Here is a 22,506-nt window from a genome sequence, read left to right on the forward strand (position 1 = left end):
CATTTAAAATTTAACAATGTAGAGACTGTAACTCTTATCTGTTTCTACATAGAGACAATACACTGTTGAGTCCCTGTGCACATTGTTCTGCACTACTGGAAACCCAGTGAACTGCTTCCATCCATTTTTTATTTGTCACATAATTGTTATTTAGAGATAATACATAGCCTTCTGTTTTACTTTCAGCCTAGGGCAGTGTCCCATGATTATAATCTCTCCTCCTCAACCCCTTACAATAGCAGTCAAAGTGACACCTGATGTGTCACTTTATATATACATATCACATGGAAAAAGAAGATATTTCTCCAACTCTCCCTGATTTTTTTTTTCCTAAAAGAAATATCATTATTAAAGTAATGCAAATAACAGGCAATTCTGCTCCCTCCCGTTCTGAGTACATGCATAGTTTTCAGAAGAGTAATTATGTTTTTCAAAGCCCTTTTCCTTTTAGGCGTGTAGCATGACTTTGTAAAGTCACAAGATTTAGACTGTAAATCAGTACAATTTTATTCTTTTCTTGAAATTTTCTTTGTAGATCACCCTCTGTTATCCTCTGTAAAATGGGTAGTGGTCCTTCCTTCCACATTGCATTTGGCAGAGCTGAAAATAGACTTCAGGATTGAAACTACATGGTAGTTTGCTGAACTCCTAAAGGACCTTGTGGTTCTGCAGAAAAAGCCAAACTGAGACAAACTCTTCATCAGTATTATTTATATCCTTCTTTCCATTCTCCCTTCTTCTTCCTGAATTTTTATCCCTGCATTCTCCAATGGAAGACTTAATTATTGAAAGAGGAAAATACCCTGAAAACTAACACTTCAATAAACCAATAAATGAAGTGAAATTTTCCAGTTACAGATTCTCCACTCTAGGGTAATAGCATCAACACAACAGGAATTGTATTAGATGTCTAATGAAGTCATCAGCAATAATTTTAACAATATTGGAACACAGCATGAGAACACAGGAGATAGAAGTGGGCAATGAAATTATCAGAATTAAGTGTGGTATTAATTATTACATTGTTAAAAAGATGGCATTGTGATCAAAAAGAAGTCTCTTTTCCATTGTTATTGCTCTGGAAAACATCTTTTGTTGTCAGAAGATATGGATGCACATGTGCTGCTGCACAGGGGTTTTGATTTGGCTGTAATCATTCAGATTTTTGTCTGAACTCTATGATATTATATCTATTCAGTCATTTTCTCCTTGAAAAATCCAAGCAATTGCCTTTAACGTATTTACTGTTAAGTTATAACTACCTTCATGCCAGTTACAATTGTATCGGGTAGGAAAAAAGACCATAAATACAGCCAGGTATATATTTCTAAACAATTTCTACTTTCCCATTAGAAAAAGAAAAATGAAAAATAGATATGCTACTAGAATTGTTTTCATACCGCTTCATTTATTTGGAACAATCTTCCTGAACTGACTAAATAAGGCTATATGAAAATCTATGTCTCATTAAGCATTGTATCACCTCAAATGCTTGTAACTTCACTTTCATATTGTACTTACAAAATAAGGAATAACTGACTCAGATCAGTTCAGCCCAAAGTTTTCTCCTTCTGAATCAAGACTGGCCTCCTAACATTTTCAGTAGTCATCTCTACCAGAATCACCGTTGAATTCAGTTAATCATGCTTAGTCTGGGAAGAGTTGCATTTTCTGAAAATTCCACTGTTTTCATCCTTTCTTTAATCCTTTAAGATTTCCCCACAATGGTAATGCAGAGAAAAAGCTAGACTCCAGACCCTTAGAAATTAATCATTTCTCATCTCTTCCTCCTTCTTATGTTTCTTCTTGTTCCAGCTGTCTGATCAGCATTGTATTTCTGGCTTCTTCTCCTTTGCTACACTAATTATCATGTGCACTCTCACCCTATTCTGTGGTATGAAGTGGAGAGGTAATTGGGATTAATTAGGAATTTTCTATCTTAAACAAAATGGGCTTTCTGACATTTAACTAACTGACATGTTTGTAAAACGGTATTTTTCCAGCCACCAACTTAGTAAAACATCAGAACTAAATAGCAAATGGGTTCTAATAGGAAGGTTATTATGAGAGGGTCAGTTTTGCGAGGGCCCTGTACCTCTGTAACTGTAACTGCTGTATGCTACTCCAATCTTAAATCTGTAGTGTTGGGCTCCTGCTATTTTAGAAGTTACACAGCCTGTGCCACAGAAGAAGTTCCTGCAACACCGTTTCCTACTTTAATTGGTACCTTTACAAGACTAGGTGCAGAAATATGGTTGTGATACCATGAACATACATTTCTATTAAACCTGGCAGGACAATGCTGTCTTTTTTAATCACTAGACTGAGGGGTTCCTGACAGTTATGTCTAATTTGTTGGGACATCTCAGTAACAGGCTAGTAACTTGTCTCTAGGGAAGAGGAGCTTGCCCACTACAGAAACTTTTCATCATTATTGTCCCATTTGTTAAGCTGTAGACAAATAGCCACATACGGCTGGTGCCTGAAAGGCAATAGAGCACGAGCCTGAGGGCCAGCATACTCAATGCATTTTTAAAATTAATTAATCTCCCATGCTTCCTCCCTCTTCTCTTGGTATCTCCTTTCACTTTGATTCTCCTGAACTGGCAGCTGGGGTAATAGTTGTTGACAATAGTGTTGCTGTGAAACTACAGCACGTGTCCTTTAAGCAGAGCCCTGTCAGGGCTACCCCTTCATCCAATGTTGTGCGCTGCCTTCATTGGCCAAGGTCAACCAGCTTTCTCTCACTACATTTCCATGTAGAGGGGAAGAACAGCTCCAGTGAGTGATCCAGTGGGTCTAGGGACATTAAACTTTCAGTTTCTAGTGTAGCTTAGTGTATTTTTTGAAAGACTTATTAGTGTTTTTAAGGGGGTGGGGATGATTTATCAACAGTGATAACATTTGGAAAAGTTTTTTTTTAAAAAAAAACCAAATTACAAGTTCCCTGGGAGAATTTACTACGGTTGGACCAGTAATGCATTTCTGTTCATTTATTACTTTTCGTATTATTTAAAAAAATAAAAATAAGAGAAAGTCTAGACTTCTGTGTCAAGAAAGTTTAAATCAATAATAATTATGTATCCATATGCCTCTTATACAGACATTGCCTAGAATTTGGGGCACATGCAGGTCATTAAAATGTAATTAAAATCTAATAACAACACATTGCCAACAGACTGAGAGTGACTCCTCATTGGCAAACATAGCTTGTTACAATGCTACCCTACAGAAAATTCTATCATTTCCAAACTCTTAAATTTCATATCCTCAGATGCATGCCTTCAACAAGATTGAGGAAGGAAAGCCTATAAAGTGCTCCAGGGAATTCAGCAGCAAAATTACTGGTCATGTATTGAGTAATGAAAAGACCATAGAAGAAAAAAAAAGAAGTTAATTGTGTTTGTTCATTCCATAATGAAAACTACAGGCATAGCCATCAATCAGTTGCACAGATAAAGAATACAGATTCCTATATTGAGCCATGTCAGGGGCCATGGACATTCACTTTAATGATAACACCCATGAGAATTAGCATTACTAGACAAGAAAGTTTGAAAAGCAGTCTAGTAAAAGTGATAAAGTAGGGGATGCAGGAGGGAAACATCTTTATAATTCTTCCAGGGAAAAATGTGAGTGAAGAGACGAGATAATCCTATGGAATTAATCCAGAACTAGGACAGGAATATAGAGTTTAAAGGACTGTGAACCTGTCTTGTAACACTTTTTTTCCTCCCATTATTGAAAAGCAAAGTTCAAGCTTCTTTAGCATTCAGTTAAACTCAAATAAACACAAAAATATAGTAAAGCCTAAGAGGGAAGTGCAGGAACCCTCAACTTATGATAGATAACTCATTCAGTTGATACGTGTGGCTCTCAAAACAGTGTTTTTAAAACATTTTATATGTACATTATGATAATTTATATTTTATGGACATGTAAAGAAGTGATAGAGAAGTCGTGCCATCTTGTCTTCTAAATATGACATATTAAGGGTTTATTAAAGAAACTTTTCTGTCCTGTACAGTTAGCAATCATTTTCTAATCACATTACTTAAGTGGGCTGTTTCTGTTACTCAGCGTCATGCTCCCACAATGAATTAAAGTGAGTGAAGAGCAAACCATGGCATGCAATTACAAGAGAAACAAAACAGTTAAGATGTCCTGTATGTCTTCATATAGATTCCCTCACTACAGGTCAACTGTTCATTAAGTCTAGGACACATATTTGGCTTCCATTTTAACATTAATGTAAATGTTAAGGAAGAAAAACCCCAACCCCCAAACTTCAGTGTTCCTCTAAATCTCACTTTTGCTAGTAGAAGGAGAAGCATCAGGGTATTGGACAGTTCTACCTTCCCAGCAAGCCTAGCAGTTAGGAAGAAACGATAGTTATGTCCAGTGAATGTGAAATGTTATATTTGCCATCTCCAATTTCATACATATTCATCTCTACAAACTACTAATAGAAAGTACTGACTGATTAATACGTTCTGCTTAGCTTAAGAGAGCATGATGGTTGAAGGCATGACCTGTCCAGCTGTTGTTTTGGGAATACTGCGAGTGGCCAGCACTTTGATAGGAACCAGCGAAACAGTCCTCCTTGTTCTCAAAGTGAGAGGAGAAAAGTATCTTTCACCTGCACATTTGTGCTGCTTTTGGCTGGGACAGAGTTAATTTTCTTTATAGTAGCTAGTACGGGGCTATGATTTGGATTTGTGCTGAAAACAGGGTTGATAATACAGAGATATTTTAGTTGTTGCTAAGTAGTGCCTATACTAAATCAAGGACTTTTCAGCTTCCCATGCTCTGCCAGGTGCACAAGAAGTTGGGAGAGGACACAGCTGGGACAGCTGACCCCAACTGACCAAAGGGCTATTCCACACCATATGATGTCATGCTCAGCATATAAAAGCTGGGGAAGAAGAAGGAAGGGGGGACATTTGGAGTGATGGCGTTTGTCTTCCCAAGTAACTGTTATGTGTGATGGAGCCCTGCTTTCCTGGAGATGGCTGAACACCTGCCTGCCCATGGGAAGGAGTGAATTAATTCCTTGCTTTGCTTTGCTTGCGCGCACGGCTTTTGCTTTACCTATTAAACTGTCTTTATCTCAACCCATGAGTTTTCTCACTTTTACTCTTCTGATTCTCTCCCCCATCCCACTGCAGGGGGAGTGAGCGAGCGGCTGCGTGGTGCTTAGCTGCTGGCTGGGGTTAAACCATGACAACATTGGTCTCTCCTGGAAGCAAATTATATAGCTTTCTATGCTAAAGTTGATTTGAAAACTCAGACTTGAAAAAATATATCATAGAAAAAACCTGGATGTTACTTTACTGTTTAATACATACAGAACTATATTGATATTACAAATCATGGTCAGGAAGAAATCTCACCTGTAGTGACAGGTTAGCATGATGAAGTAGCATCCAGTCATGTCTAGAGAGAGATGGAGATTCAGAGATCTAAGTTCATGCAGGCTTCCTATGATTTTGAAGAAACTGGTAATGGCTAGATACACATAAATGCAGAAGTTCTCTAATGTTATGCACTGAAATGCCACTGCTAGGTGCCTGGATCCTGGGACTGAATCCACAGCCTTAAGATAACCTTGTGACCTTCATATATAAAGTTAGACATCTGTGAATTGCATTCACAAAAGCCAGCTTAGTAAACAGAGAGCCAGAGGGTGTATGGATGCCTTCAAAACAGAATTTGCTGTGTCCTGCATGCAGATACCAGAGCCAATTGCCTGTAAACAAGCTAATGAGTATACCGATGGCAGGCCAGCCCAAACATAACAATCTTGTTATCATAACTAATTTGCCTGGAGAAGTCTACTCCTAACAATTCTGTACCTGAATGAGGTCATTTAGAGCCTGCCTCATTATTTCTGTGTATAATTTGTGCAGTATGGGCCTAACCAGGGGAGTTCTGACTAGAGAGCTACTGCACTTCAGTTGGACTTGGTTTCCTACTTGTAGTGGAGCTGCAGTCCAAAGCTGCAGGTTTAACGCAAATGCAGCTTTCAGATTCCTTTTGCAGACCCTGAGCAGTGAGAAGTGATCGGTTTGTGTTTACTTCCAAAGTGGTTTTCTGTGTATGTCCAAAGTACACACAAACAGCAGCACAAAAAAACTTAAAAAGCCATTATTTTCTGTGACTTTCTCCAGTTAATACGAGGACTAGGAAAGCTGTGTAGGAAGTAGAAGAACAGGGCAAAACCTCTTGGACCTTGGTAGAAAGAGTTTTGTTTTAGCAGCCTGCCAGTTTAGCAGCGCACTATGCAGACATCCAGAAGATGCATGTGAAGGACTGTGATCCCCATAGCACTGGCATTAATCATTTTTGGTGACACATTTCTCATGAAAACTTCAGTTTTATAACTCTAAAGGGGAAGCATAAAAGATTCAGCCTATAACACAGCTTCCAAACGGGGTAAGATTAGCTTTGTCCTTTAGAAAGAGATAAAAAAAAGTTATAGTTTAACATCTGTACAGATGTTACATGTTGTGGAAAGATTATGTAGCAGTGCTCCCTCCAGACGGCAGCGTCCCTTTGAGGCAGGAGGGAGCACGCATCTGCCTTCCCTTGCGTGCATCAGCGCTGTTCTCATTCTAACAATGGGAATCGTCGTTCTCTATTAAGCTCATACTGAAAGCTTTGAATAAAAGCCTTAAAAAGCTCAGCTGAAAGTATTAATTCTGAGGGAAACATGTAAATCTGGATGAAATCTTCCATTCATTTTTAATCTCGCTATGGTAAACCTTGTAATTAAGATGATTAAATGACTGAATAAAACCCTATATTTACATCTTTTAGAATATCACAATGAAAAGCCATAATCCTGTTTATGGAAAAAAGCAGTAGAGGCCTTTTAAAATGGAGACATCAAACAAAGCTTGTTATTTACGCAGTTGGTAATTAACGAACCTCACTTAGCAAAGGTACCTAAGAGTTACTTGTCTAGGAAGCCCATCTTGGAGAAAAACTCACGGGGGGTGAGGAAGAACCAAATTATATGCTTATGGAAGTAAAAAAAAAGGATAAAATGTTATGTTTATGGATGATCAAGTTATCCACTATTAATATATTTCACAAGGGACAACTTAAGGATTTGCAACAAAAAAAGTATTAGTGGAAAACCTTCTAGAGTAGACACATTAAAATGATACAGGACTCCCAATGAAGTCAGAGGCAGCATTTCTTTGAGTGATCATCCAGGAAAAGCAGGAGGTGAGAATCTGCTGGTGGCTGTTTGTCATAAGGAATCTGCACAAAATCCTTTTTGCTGAACTTATTTTCCTTCACAATTCTGAAAAAGGGGATAGTGTCTCTCCCAAAAAACTCTCTAATTTTGCTGCTCAGCTATTTCTCAGAAAAAGTGACAATAACTTAACAAACTCATTTATTAAAACCAGGAAATAATTCTCTCTGAATCTGCACTGCAAATATTCTGAATATATTTCAGGTGTGCTTTTTTTTTTTCCTTATTCCCTCTGTAAAATATTTGGACAACAATCTAATGAAAACCTACATGAATAATCTATATAAATCACAAGTTTGTGCTTATTTGTTTGTTTATTGCATTACCTCTTGATAATATATCACAGCATTAATAAACAGAAATCAAGTCTGTATAGATATGAAACTTGTTTTCTGATTAAATTCTTGTCAGAAGAAATTGGTGTAGTATTTTTTCAGTCAGTGGTGCTTTGTAAAGACTTTCAGATTTTTCTAGAATTGTGTTCTGTAAGAATGGAATGTAGGCATTATTAAATCAAAAGTATTTACTTTATCTTCTATTTGAAAACATGTTAATAAACCTCTATCTCTTTTAATATAGTGTTCTTTCACTGTCATCTTTCTTTTCCCACAATGATATTGTCATTTTCTAAAAAGACTCAAACCTGAAATTCTTAGGCAAGTTGATAAGTAGTTATTGACTTTAGAGATTGAGGAATGGGGTTCTGTTGAAGGACAAATTGCTTACGAGGTTGTGGGGAATGATTAGGTTTGATATTGTATCATGGATTTATCTCCTGGGATAAGTAAGTGAAAATTATTTGTAAAGGTGCTGATCAATGTGAATAAACCAATATAGCAGAGCTTGCGGTGTTCATCCACAAAAAGTTCTCTGTCATCAAAAACACCCCCATAACTCATGATCTTGTTAATGCTAGATGTTCACATATTCCAAACGTGCTTTAAATAGTCTTTAGCTTAGATATATCCACTACAATAGCTTCATATTCACTTGAAAGTTTGTCTCCCAGGTGATTTTAAGGGTCAAAATTTCTTAGGACTATTTAGAAGAAAATACCATCTTTGCAAATCACACACAGAAACTAAAATAGAGTATCCAGAAACTGAATGCTTTAAAAAAAATAATTTAAAAATGTATTTTAGATGTTCCTGCACACAAATCCTTGAAGTTCCTCAGCTCTGCAAAAGAGTTTTGTAGCTGGAAGAGAAGTTCCATATTCGCTGCTTAATTTCAGAATTGAATTCACACACTTCCCCCTTAAAGTTCTGCTTTTTCCAAAATTATTTATAACAAACTGACTCTGATCTGGCAGTCATCTTTCATAATGTCTTGTACCTTATTGCCAGAGCTTCATGGAATGATTTATTGTTGAAATATCACCAGGTGTGGAATTTTTTGGAAGGCCCATGGAGGTAGCTCTTCTCCCCTTTCCCAGGAGACTCCAGGCACTGTACTAATAACATTTGCAGTCCCATTGAAGTACCACAAGGACTTACAGCCCCTCAGTACTTTGCAAATGGGGAGCTGGAGGGAAATTGCATGCGATTCTACATTAGGTGGTGAACAAAAGAAAGGGAGGCCAAGTCCCCTTCCCATTCAGATGAGGTTGTGTTTACATCTGCATATCAATGGCATTTTTCAGCTTTCAGTGATTGCTCCTCTATACTGCAGAACCTTTCTTGGCATAGCTATGGTGACAAAATTATGCCAACAGGGGCTCAAAATATTTTTCTAGAAGTAATTTTCCTGCTGGCATAGCATAGCAGTGCTCAAACAGTATAAACTAAACCAACTGAATGCTGTCTGTGAGCACAGTAGTTTCCACAGCAGGGGTTTTACTGGCCCAGTGATGAAAATGAAAGATACCAGTTTTTCACCATCAAGGCAATGTGTGTATTACAGTAGAACATTGCATTGGAATTTGACTAAATATAAGTTTAAAAGCATAATTTTAGGGAAAAATTTATAAACAGTTTGATGACATATAATGTGCATTTTGTGGAATGATGGCTCTTTCAAGGCATATGACTACTTCGCTATTGATGCCCATCTATCCTTACACTCTCAGTTTGTTTGGGGAAATCAAATTCAGCTGTGGTGTTGAAACTATCTCTCACTTTTTCTGCCTACGTCTTTTCCCTCCCAGTTTACTTATAATAAAGCCTTAACGTCATGCACTCAATTCCATCACATAGAAACTGTAGTGTTAACCTCAGAAATAGATTATAAAGGCAACCATAACAAAAGAATGTACTCAGAAGAGAGAAAAGCATAGAGATGGCCAGAAGATAACAAGTATTAATTACATTGATAATTGTAATACAGCAATAACAATAATTCCAGAATAAATAAGAACTGAACACATTTCTCTAACAGAAACTCAGAGATTTTCTTTTCTGCATCTCTTCCCTCTGCAATGTGACTTTTTCCAGGACTCAGATTTGGATGAAGAAAAAAACCCCTCAGTACACACTTCATTTCCCAAAGAGGAAAAGGATAGGCTATACTGCATCTCTTGAAAAACAAGATATTCTGTGTAGCATTGTGTCTCCAAGTGTTATATGGTATGCAAATAGAAAGTTGTACTTAGCTATCTGCAGACATTGCAGGAGTGCCAGTTTGAAAAGCAAAAACGTAACCTCTCTGGAATACCTACACTTTCATTTGGGAATCCACAGGCTTTTAATGGGATTTATGATATTTCTGACTTCTCGCAATGATTCAGTTGTACTGGAAACTTGGCTATACAGCACAAGGCAGCAGTCAAAATCATGGCTGTACTACTGAAAACAAAAGACAATTTGTATTCAACAAATGTGTCTTGACACTGACATTTGGAACAATTTCTGAAGGCTTCTAAACTCTCGAAGAAATCTTCTGTGACCTCAAGGCAGCATTCACCACCGGTAGCACAGAGACTATGGTTGTTACATTCAAGTTTTATACTGGGAATAAGACAATCTTGTAACAGAAATTCTGCTGCTATTCAGTGGCTTTTGCAGTATACAAGCTAAAATTACTCCTTTAGTACTCCAAAAACTGTCCTCAGTTTCAAATGGAATATCAGTGGATATTCCATTTTTGAAGTTCTGTGATCAAATACACGTTGTATCCAAAATACTGAGCATCCAATAATGAGCATACCGGAAAGGAGCAGTGTGCAAACAAGCTGCAGCCTACTGTACCTGGTGAATGAAGTGGAGGGGAGCACATCAGAACAACTCCTTGGCCTTCACGTACAGAGACAGCACTTCTTGTCCGACCGCTAAAATTCCCCAGATCTATCAAAAGAACAGAGCATTTTAGTTACATACCAAAGATTTTAAATTTTTTGCCTACTGTGACTTACATTTTATTTCCTCCTGTAAAGCTGACAGTTCCCTTTTTCATATCTTAATCTATAATAGGAGGGCCTTTAAAAATAAATCTGTTTCCATTACAAAAAAATCCATGTTCCATCAGCACTTTATTACTCTTTTTAGTGCACTTGGATACAGTACCAAAGGAAAAGCAGCAGACAATATATATACCATTTACAAAAACATTTAATAGTGCTTTTATTTCTTTTTGCCATAGCCTGTTTGGTTTTTTTCACCAATAGAACTGATTCATGCACTCTGAAAAAGAGAAATGGAAGTGGAGAGAACACCTTGGCTAACAACCAGACTGATGATGTTGCTAACATCATCTGGACAGTGCATGGCACATTGTGATGAGAACAAGGGAAAATCAGCCACATTGGTTCTAACTTCAAATCTGGTCTATAGAACATTTATTCTTCTTAAATACTTTCCTTATGATTTCTTCAGTGTTATAAACACAATCCAGTTGTGGGTAAATATATTTTCCCTACAAAAGTTTCCCTCCAGCAGATGAATAAGGAACATTTAACTTTTTGTACAAAAACTTTTGAATAAGGCTGTAGGGCGTTGCTAAGAACAGTTCATTGTGTTTACTTAGAGACTCTCACCAGAAGGTCCGATTACTCCATTTACCACAGGGAACATGACCTGGATTCACATTTGAGGTGGATAGCTATGCTCTAGCATGTGTATCTGTAGCAGAACAGATGTGACAGCTCAGTTTTGACATCAGACTGGTGCCTTCATCCATTCCTCAGTGCCAGCGATGCCATGTAAAACCTTTATTCATTCACAGGTTTTCTAGAGATATTTCTCTGTTATGTGCATCAAGGGGAAGAGAGCTGCAATAAGGGTACCCAAAGATATGTTTGAAAAGGACACTGAAGCTTCAGCAGGCACTAAATGAGGATCCGAAATATGAATAGATGGGGCCAGTGGGAGCATCTCTCATCGACATTCAATGACCTATAGCTGTACCTGTTCATTTCTGCATACAGACCAAGGTGCTGGTATGAGCCAGACAGCACCGAACAGTTTGAATAGGTTGAGTAGAATTATTACTTTCCTAGCTGCACTCAGCTGACAGTTCTCTGTCAGATGCTGAAGCTCCACATCTTACTCCATGCCTAGTAGTGCATAAAACTGAAGTTCAATGATTTTCAAAAGTAATATGAGTTGATATTTGATGGATTTTATAATGTGTTTAGGTGCACTTTTTTAAGTAAAAAGAGACTTATAACCATTCCAAATGTTTTTTCACATTTCTAAAAGATGTCTTGGGCATAGGCAGAAGCCTAAAATGTAAATGTATCTAAATTTGCACTGTCTCTGGCGAAAACAAATCAGTGTTCTCATTTCAACAATAGATAACATGTTTGAACAGAGAAAAGGTGGATGGGCTACAGTAGAATTTTAACAAATAATAGGGCAATATTCCCAAATTATACAAACTTTTGCTAGGCTATAGTTAATGAAATATTATATTGCATTTTAAAATAAACCTAGCATGGGTTATAATACAATCTGGTGTAATTTCACTTAAAAGCGTCACCTAGTGAATGTTACCTGATAGTATATTCTGCAGCAATGTAATTATTATTATTTTATGTCTAGAAAGTAGTGGGCTGGTATATCCCTGCATAATCAGTTGTTTGGATGGGACAACAGCTTGCAATGAAAAGTTTTCTTAGTTAAGAATGTCTGGATTTCACTTGCATGCAACTTTGGGTCTACAACTTTATGTATGCTTTGTGTTAAGTCCTGTACTTTTCTAAAAGGAAGCTGATATATCAACCAATATTGTCTGCAGTCTATTAAGAAACCAACACTTAGCTTTCATTTTGATGCACAATTTAGGAATACGATCATCTTTTTTAGAGCATTATTGCTGAATCCTTGTAAAAACATTGTGTGTTTTTTTCAAGGTCAATTTTTCAGGCAAGAATGACACTGAATTTCCATTACATTGTTCTTGTAGCCTTCTTTCTCAAGAAAATGTGATGAATCTTCTCTGTATGGGTGTCCTAAAACATGCAGTTTGTTTTACTACTCAAATGCCTTCAAAGCTCCAGACTGTATGCACGAACAAACCTCAGTGAATTTAAAATGTGGACAAAACTTGAACTGGGGTGCCATGGCTTCCACATGTTTTGAGAAGGTGTTCTGAAACCAGAATAGCAACTCTGTGAGAAATACATAGGCCATTCCTCTGTGTATTGGAATCGATATTATCATAGCAGTACTTCCTTATCCAGCATTTGGAGGAAAAAAATCAACCAACGTTGCAGACATCAGAAAAAGAGCTTTAATACTACTGACTACCTGAAACCCATTCTGGAAGTCTGCTACATGCAATATAAAAGGAGATTTTTTTTTTTTTTTTAGAAAACATTTGTATCAGGGAATCAAATAGCTGAATAAATGAAAATATTGTGAGTTCAATATTAAAAATTCATACCAGTGTGAGGAGAGATTCTCTGCAATTTAAAATCTCTGTGGGACAAGGAAGCAATCTTTTCTATTTCTAAAAAAAGTATCTGAGATTTGTTTTCACAGACTGTTTCTGCAATTTCTTGTAAGCCTGAAAATAAGTAATCAGAATTTTCAGAAACATTTTTATTTTTTAAAAAATTAAGAACTTCAGTCTTTGATTTCAATTCCAAACTCAATTTGAAAGATTGAATTATTTTTAAAAAATCGTTCATTTTGAAAAATATTAATTTTCTTGAAAAAACGTATAATTTACATATCTTTCCTGGAGGATAAAATATTTTAATTCTAGTGGAGATTCCTGTGTCTCCTAGGGTTATATATTTTCATCCTTGACATTAAGTTTTTACTATCTGTGATGCACAACCTGGAAGCCAGTCAAGACAAAAAAAGGGAAATTTGTGACATCTCAGTTATGACATCTATAGGCAGAAGTAAACGTTTTATAGTTTTTGCTATTTTTTTTCCTCAGGTGAATAAATGCTGTTTTCCAATTAGCTATAGTAACTTCAGGATTTATTTTTCCAATTTCATGTTTTGTATGTGCACTGTGATGGAAAAATATTCTTTGTTTTTCTCCAAATGAAAAACAAGGAACTTTTTTAGTTAAAAATAAAAGTACTATGTGTGACTCAAGTTTCTATTTGTTCAAACCAATTAATTTCAAACTAAAGAAGGAAGGTAACAAAGAGCTTTGAATTTCAGCTCTTTTTGGCTATCTGTTTTTTCTGAATTGGATTTCTTGTTAGCATACAGTCAAAAAAAGGATTAACAGGTACAAAGCAGGGATTTAGCTATAAAACAAATGATGTAGGAAAGCTTAAAAGGAAGGAAAGGTGAAGGATCATGCTTGCAGTTCCCCCACATTAAAATAGTAAGTCCAATATGGAAGAATCAAATGAAAGAGAAATTTAATTAATTTCCTGCAAATCTCAGACATTTCATATCTAGCCATATAGAAAGAAGAAAGATGACTACTAAGAAAGTACTCAAAACCCTATCATTTTACTTTAAAAACTCTAAAAAAAATAGATTATAAAAGAAATTGTGGACAGAATACAGCTTTAGTTTTTTAGGGGACTGTGACCTCTCACACAGCAATGCTGGCCATCAGTTCAGTATTCTTGCTGCAGTATAAACCTGTAACATGTGTGACATGTCAGACAGCCCCACACAGAATGAGTCTATCCTTCATACTATGATGAAGTATATGGTTGATTGATAAGAAAATGCCTTTTTGTACCCCATAGGTGTTCATCTTATGCCCTGAAAGATTAGATTTCTTTACCTTTGTCTCAGTGCTAAGGGCAAAGATGATACCTATTATATTATTTTCAAAGCGGTTCCTGGGGTTTTAGCTACATGACTTCCATACTCTTTAACAGGAGGCACAGCCTTGACCAATTGGAAAATGTATAGTTGTCAGTCACCATTTCTAATGTAAACATAGTGTTAGCAATATATATGCAAAACATGCAAAGAACGTTTAGGATGGAGTGTGTGTGGCAGGAGTAGCTTTATTGCTAAAAAAATATTCAATTCAACAAATATTTTAAAGTGTCACTAGAGAACAACTTGTGACACAGGAGTGGTCTCCACTATGAAAGGGAAACAGCAGAGAAATTCCAGAGCTAGTGAAGACGCAAGACATTAAATCCAATGGGTTTGGTGCAATGCTTTCTGGATGTCCTACTTATACTTCAAGTGTAATTAGCTCAGTGTAGTACTTGATCTTTGACAGAAGTTATAAGCTTGGGAAAAGCGTTCAGATCTCTGATCCAAAGCAGCTGCCAGGTAGTATGGCTGTCTCTGCAGTGGCTATCCCCATTCTTCTGAAAGGAGTTGAAGTACGGGTTTCTCTCAGAACACATGTGTACGTATTGATGTGCATTGTGGAAGAATGACACTCACCACCACAAGAGTATCAGTTTAAATAAGACCCAACAGAAAACAAAACACTTCTGCAGAAGGTGAAAGGAGTAAGGGAAAATAAATGAGAAAAATCTCAAGGCAGTCAAAGTAACAGAAAAGCTTTGCAGGACTAGCAACAAAATAAACAACTAAATAAAGGGGGAAATATACTGCCATTGACAGAAGGACTTGTTCAAAAGTTGGAGCAGTTTTTATCACTTAACAGCCTTCTAATTTGCCTTCACCGTAGCTTGCCTTTTAGGCATGCACAGGAGGGATCATTCATTCTCTGTGTTCATCAGTTGGCTGCAGCTGATGGGGACAACAGTGAAGGGGCAGGTTTTTGTGACCCAGACAACAGTCCACTGATGATTGATATGAAATTAGGATCAAATTAAAAATGAAAAACAGATCTTGCTTTTATTTTAGGCAATTACAGCTTGGTAACCTAAGCACAGAAGCTGTGGAACTCTGTAGTTCATTATCAGTGACTTAAACCAGCCAATTCAAGTAGAAATTAGATTGGCGCAGAGAAACATCTTGTGCCAGCCCAATTCTGTGAGTTTAAACTATTTTATGTGCAAATTTATTATGGAGTTTAAAATGGACATCATGTGATATGTATTAAAATGTTTAAAGACATATGCTGGAGATATCTAAAGTATAAAGGAGGTGATATTTTTTCTAATAAGGTAAAAATAGCTCACACAAGGTAAAATTGTTCTGTCAGGCCAAGGACAAACTTATGCATTGCATTGTCACTACAGAGAGGGTAGCCTTCCTCTCCTTGTATTTGAAAGACAGGGATAAGAAATAGACCTTGAGCTGGAATTGTAGCTCTTTAAAAAAGGTAAGATTTACAGGGTAAAGAATTTCATTTAAAATATGTTTTTCAAAATTCCATTGTAACCTAAATCAAAACCATGGTTTGACTGTACACTCTAAACAATGGGAAATACAAACGTTGTGTTTAATAGCCCATAAACATGGGCTATAGAAGAATGAAAGGTAGGTATTAAAAAGAAATTACATGTATGATTGTATGGGCAACTTTTAAATTGGATGAATTAAATACAATACTCACAGAATATCAGGATGTCCAAAGAAATTAATAGATCATTTTGTATCGACATACACCTATTTTCTAGGAATACCAGATTAAATAGGTGGAGTCGTATTATTAGAGTCACTCATTGGACCTAAGGTTAACTTCTTATACTGAAAACGTTAACTAGAAAAGGTGCAAAAGGAAGCTCAGACAAAAAGATTTCTGCCATGACAGAAACACCATCTCACCATAGTTAATGGGAAAAGTATACATCTTGAACTTTTAAGAATCACATTACCATATGACTTCTAGGTGACAAAATAAGAGCAAGATTCAAGTACTTTAGAATGTATCACGCTTATTATCATTACTGCTATTATTTATTACCAGAAACCTTTTGAATCCTTCATGGATCATCAGTCTGGCATGACCAGGAAAAGGTAATTTTTTATCTCAAAGAAGTTGCTATGCAAGTATATGATGAGACACAACAGAAAGAGAGAGAGTACAGAGAAGCATAGATGTATTCTAAGCCTGTACGCCAGCCACCCTGTGTCTCTGTACATCTGCAGACCCAGTGAAGTTTCAAGGAAAGGGGGTGGTTATACAGATGTTTTCAGGGAGTGCCAACCAAAGATGACGAGGAGCACAGGAGAAAGCTTAAAGATTCCTGCCTGAAAATGTAAAAAATGAAGAAAAGAAGACGCAACACACTTATTTTCTTATATTTAGATCAGCACCTTCCAGAATCTTTGTCAGATAGTACGAAGCAGTTTTTTTCTCAGAAAAAAAAAGAAGTCATTAAGGAATCTTTGAACAATGGTGCTCCTTGAGTGTGTTCTTGTAAAAAGAAAAGAATTTGCTTTCTACCATGCTGTCAGCATGAACTATAATGTATACACTATTGATTCATTAGCCCTGAACTAAATTTTCACTAGAAAATGCAGAGGAGTAGTTAACTAAAGGAACATTGTTTTTTCTGTCCTTAATAACATATTTTTATATATATGATTTTTATATATTACAACTATTCAAAAATACCTGGTCCTCTGCAGTCAGTAGTATTATCCTGTTTATTGTCCATCTTCATCTAGCTGTCTATGTCTAGCTGTTTTATCTTGTAAGTAGAGAACATCTTTTTGTACTTTCTACATTTCCTATGACAGAGAAGTCATGAATCCATAAATGTGGCTAATAGATGCTACCATAATACTACCATAATACTTCGCTTAAAAGTAATGATTAACTATTCTGGTGAAGATAAGAAATATATAGAACTATTTCCTAAAATGATTTATTGATTCTTGTATGAAATATAGCATAATAATTTTTCCTTTTTCCTTTTCCTTCACAAATTCGGTTATTATTTATAATTAATTAATTATTTTTAATTAGAACTTTTTATAAAAGGCAAAAACTAGAATTTGCCTCTATTTACGATGCTGTACTTGTTAAAAGGGAATACTACTTTTCAATTAAAATATTCACTAACTGTGATCCTACACAGATTTTATATAAAATATAAATTGATGTGCTTCTTCCACAGTTTTCTCTTGACCAGCTACTCATTTTTTTACATAATCTAACCATTCATGGAAGGCTATCCCAGGAGTCTTATATATATTGGGAGCTTTGAAGAATTTTTTTATTTTGTTACACCTAGTTTCAATACCATCAACAAATACCATCAGTATCATCAATAAAGCATAATTCTTCCCAGAGCCTTGAAGAAGAAAGGGAATTTGTAAATACCAAAATCTCCCTGAACTTCACTAGGATTTCTGCAATCATAAATCCTGAAGTACTGGATCAAAGTGAATTAGAAGAAGAAATATTTACATGCAGAATAAAATAACAAGATTATGTTGAAAATTATGGAGCTGTTATATAATTCAACTTGCCATGTTAATTGCACGATGTCTGGGATGTTTGCGGTTACAGTTGTTGATAGTTATGATTAATTAACTACAATCATTCTGTGTCTGTCAGGTTTCATCTACTCTCACAAGAATTATTTCAGCATGCTTCTCAGCTGTCTTTCATATCTGCATACTGCAATATCAAGGCAAAACACAGAACCAAGTGGAAATATTATAGGTAAGACTTTTTTATCCTTTCATTCCCTTCATGATCTGTCATTTAGGAGCAACAGCTAAAACCAAACAAATGAACAACCAACCTTAAGTAACCAATAAGAGGAAAGATTTTCAAATACAGTTGCCAACATTTAATCACCAAAATAAAGTGGGTCAATAAATGGTAATATTTCCAGAGCTTCTGAGCAAACAGATTTTCACTTGAGTAATATATGCAATGTATTTTTTTGTAAACACATTGTTTTACATAATGTTATCTGTGTCTTGAGAAACACACATTTCTATTTGCATCCTTTTTAACACACCTTCCTGGCACTGAGTGGTATACTAACCTGTATGAATTCTGTATACGTGATATTGATAATTCTACTTTCTTAGTTCTTTCCTTTGTACTTATCAGTGCTTCTTCCCTTTTCCTTATTTGCTCTTTTAGTCACTTTTTTCAACTAAATTAATTCCGAACATTCAAGAGTATATTGCAAACACCATTTCGTTTGTTGTAACTTTCTTCAACTAGATGTGACTTTTCCTTCCTTTAATTAGTGACTAAAGATAGCAATGCCAGTTAGGATTTTGCATGATTAAACATGGAATGACTAGCACAGTACACTTTCTTATCATACAATGTCGTATAAAATTGACAGCGATTAATCTCCTCCCTATAGTTTATTGGAAAATCACTATATAGGTGTTGTGGTTCAAGGAGGCATATCTGTAACAGTGTTAGTAATACAGCTTAAAAACTTTTCTGACCAGTCTGTGTGAACAAGTCATTAAGGATCAGATATTCTGTATTTCATTGAGCTAATTCATAGTAGAGAGTAAAACATTGCTTATATATATTTAATACTTTTAGTTCATGGGTTCTGGTCCCAAAGATAACATAATGGCTTCACTTCCATATGTACAGGACAATGTTGCACACCTTTAGCCTCAAGGATCCTTTCTCCTACATCTCTTAAGTTCAACCTCTGGCTTTGCCAAAGCTGGAATTTATCAGAAGAAAGGGTATAAAAAGTTAAGAAATATGAAATTATTCTCATCAGGGAAAAGTAGCAAAAGTAAGCTTTCTCAGGTTCAGAAGAGATGGTGCTGAGCTCACCTAAATTAAAATCTTTACAACTTCCACAGCTTCTGCATTCAAGGCTGTCTTGCTTCTTTTATACTACACTGACAGAATACCACTGTATTTCCATGACTTGTTTCATCTGACCTAGTTTAGATAACTAATTTAAGAACAGATTAATCCTACCCAAGAATTGATTATTTCTCCTTACTGACTACAAAGGGGACCTAGATTTACAAATTCAGGCAAAAACTTTTTTAACTTCATGGATATTTTTATTCAGTGGCATAAATCCAGCAAAGGTGGTACAGACAAAGACTCTGCAAAAAATAAAAGAAAAGCTTGCCCTACCAGGGTACCTATTCTGAGGATAACAATGTAGAGATGTTTGATAATATTTTGGTTGTTATTCTTTTTTTTCTGACTAAATGATATTTTGTGTAAATGGAGGTTTTGTTTCAGAATTGCAAGTTATATGTGCATGAACTAGGACAAATATAATATCTGAGAACTGCTGTTAGGATCTAAGGCTTGGAGAATGGCATGACTGTCCAGATTACAGTAACAGCTGGAGGCTTGCAGAGACTATTTCTGTGAGGTATGACATATCCAATTCTGACTCCACTCTAGACAAGTCATTTCACAGTGTTGACTTTTCACTAGACTGTTGTGTATAAATGCCTCTATACTTCACTTCTGGTCTGTCATAAAGAAAAGAAGGTCATAATCTCCCAGAAATTATTTATTTGCTCTTCTCTAAGAGTTGTGGTGCCCAATATGACCTACAAGTCAATTGTGACAAGATAACTAAGTGCTTGGACACATCCAAGGAGTAAATCTAGAAGACCTTGGTCTTAGCTGAACAGCTCAATTGGAAATGAAGGCCTTACAAACAGAGTGTTTCCTAGGTAGCAGCTGGTTGTTACGTATGATGCCAGGTAATGTTTTTAATAAGGCAGTTTGTATTGGAGCATGTTATTCTGCTTAATATCAAGGTGATACAAGTCACTGCAAATCACAGTTTAGGATATGAGCATGTAATTGAACATCTAAGAGTCATCGAATATGAATAAATTGTCAACAGTCAGCTGAGCTACTATAAATTACTATGTGCTTTAACCTTTTCAATCTGTAAGCTAGAACACATCAATTAAAAGGCCTGTGAAGGTGGTTTGACCATTCATTTAACGATCTAATCTGTGGCCAATGAATGGCACACTGTTTATTTATTTGTCATATCAGTAAAGTTAAACCTTCATAGAAGGTTTCATAATTTCATGAGATCTTGGCTAAAGCCATTTCATATGCTCTTTATATGCTCTCCCCTCCCCTCCCCTCCCCTCCCTTCCCTTTCCCTCTCCTCTACTCTCCCCTCTCCTCCCTTCCCCTCCCCTCCCCTCCCCTCCCTTCCCTTTCCCTCTCCTCTCCTCTCCCCTCTCCTCCCTTCCCCTCCCCTCCCCTCCCCTCCTCTCCCCTCCCTTCCTTTTCTCCTCTCCTCTCCTCTCCTCTCCTCTCCTCTCCTCTCCTCTCCTCTCCTCTCCTCTCCTCTCCTCTCCTCTCCTCTCCTCTCCTCTCCTCTCCTCTCCTCTCCTCTCCTCTCCTCTCCTCTCCTCTCCTCTCCTCTCCTCTCCTCTCCTCTCCTCTCCTCTCCTCTCCTCTTTGTTCTCAAGACTGTTATGCTTCTTATGAAAATGATATCCTACCTAAGATATCTATATAAGAAACTGAATTAAGACAGAGATACATCAGTAGTACTACGCAGGTTGCCATGTAGTGACAAGATTGCACAAAGAAGTAACCACAGTCTTTGTTTTAGGAATGTACATCAGGCAGCTATCCCTCAGTAGTTCATCTCATCATTTAAACTCCTTTATCATTTGTCACAATTATATATTATTGCCCATTGATCAATAGAAATAAAAGTAAAATATGTTTCCTGAACTAAGTCAGTTAGATGCTCCACAATATGGATTGATTTCTTTAAGCAATCTAATAATTGTTTCTCTTTTTAACTGACCTTCCTAGGGCAAAGCAAGTTACCACCAAGTATGTCCCAGCTGTAACAGTGACACAGACTTCTGATACTGAAACTATGCACAATCAAAGCTGTGAAATCTGTTGGTTTGGAAGTTATGGGTAATTGGGTAGTATTACTACTGCAGCGGGGAAGAATAGCAGGACCGTTTCTCTTCTCATATGGACTGCTGACCATATAACATATGAGAGAGAATCAAATGTTAGACCATGCTATCTAAGCCTGCAGCCATACCTAACCATAGTAGTATGCAATCCTTTAAAAAAAAATCCTGAAAAGCAGATATTTCCATTTAAGTCAACTGAACTTGCTCACAGGACAGATCTGGGTGTCCTACCAAGGAACCATACTTCCTTCTACATTACTACTAAGGAATTACACAGCATTTGTAAGCCTTAAAGCCGTGATGGACCATAATCACAGGCTTACATTTAGACAAAGATTTGCCACAAGAAAACACTGGGTTCTGTGATATAGGTATTGAGTAGTGAGGGCAAAATCAACCCCTGAGAGGTAAAAAAAAAAAAAAAAAATTCAGGCTGGAGAGGTTTTGAGCACTGAATACATGAATTCTCCATGTAATAGGAAAACTTCTGTTAGAGGAATCTTCCGTTAGGAACTGCCCTTGTAGCAGGCTACCATAAAGCAATTGCAACAGTTATTCAGAGTCAGACATAAAAGAGGACACGGGGGAAAAATGTTAAAAAGAAGTCTAGCCATTTCAAACATACGGTGTGCATTTGGTAGAGCAGACTCAATACATAATATGTTTTTACCACCAAGGAAAGAATCCAAGCTTCTGTAGTGAATATGCTGTATGAAAGAACTGAAAATTCACTTCAGAAAAACAGCAGTGTCAATGTGTTGAAAATAATGTCTGGATTTTATACTGAAGTGGACCAAATAATTAGAGACTGTGAAATGAAGACTATAAAGATGGCTGGTCAGATTTTAATATCATGAAATGATGTAAAGAATGATTTAGATATTATTGAATAACAAAGGGAAAAACAGAAAAAAATCCACAGATGAAGTACTTACAGAGAAACAGTTTATGCAGCAATATTGCCAGATGATCACCAAATGGCTTAGAACAAACAGAGCAGTAACCTCAGAGGTGCTGAAAGGACTGTTCCTGAATATAAGGTATTAATTTAGAAAGGACTTGACACAACTGAAGAATCTTACTAACAAAAAATAATGAGTGAAATTCTGCATGTGTGAGTCTGCAATG

General features: G+C 36.4%; 1 protein-coding gene across 1 annotated transcript in view; it reads right to left on the reverse strand.

Annotated features, from left to right (window-relative positions):
- The window catches only part of CNTN5 (contactin 5), a 269,554-nt gene that overhangs the window by 191,220 nt on the left and 55,828 nt on the right, over positions 1-22,506 (reverse strand). The window contains exon 5 of the mRNA XM_075499526.1: positions 10,450-10,545. Within this exon, the coding sequence (XP_075355641.1) occupies positions 10,450-10,545 (96 nt within the window). The remainder of the gene's footprint in view (positions 1-10,449; positions 10,546-22,506) is intronic.

This window comes from Mycteria americana, chromosome 1, assembly GCF_035582795.1.
Source record: "Mycteria americana isolate JAX WOST 10 ecotype Jacksonville Zoo and Gardens chromosome 1, USCA_MyAme_1.0, whole genome shotgun sequence".
Classification (NCBI taxonomy): Eukaryota; Metazoa; Chordata; class Aves; order Ciconiiformes; family Ciconiidae; genus Mycteria; species Mycteria americana.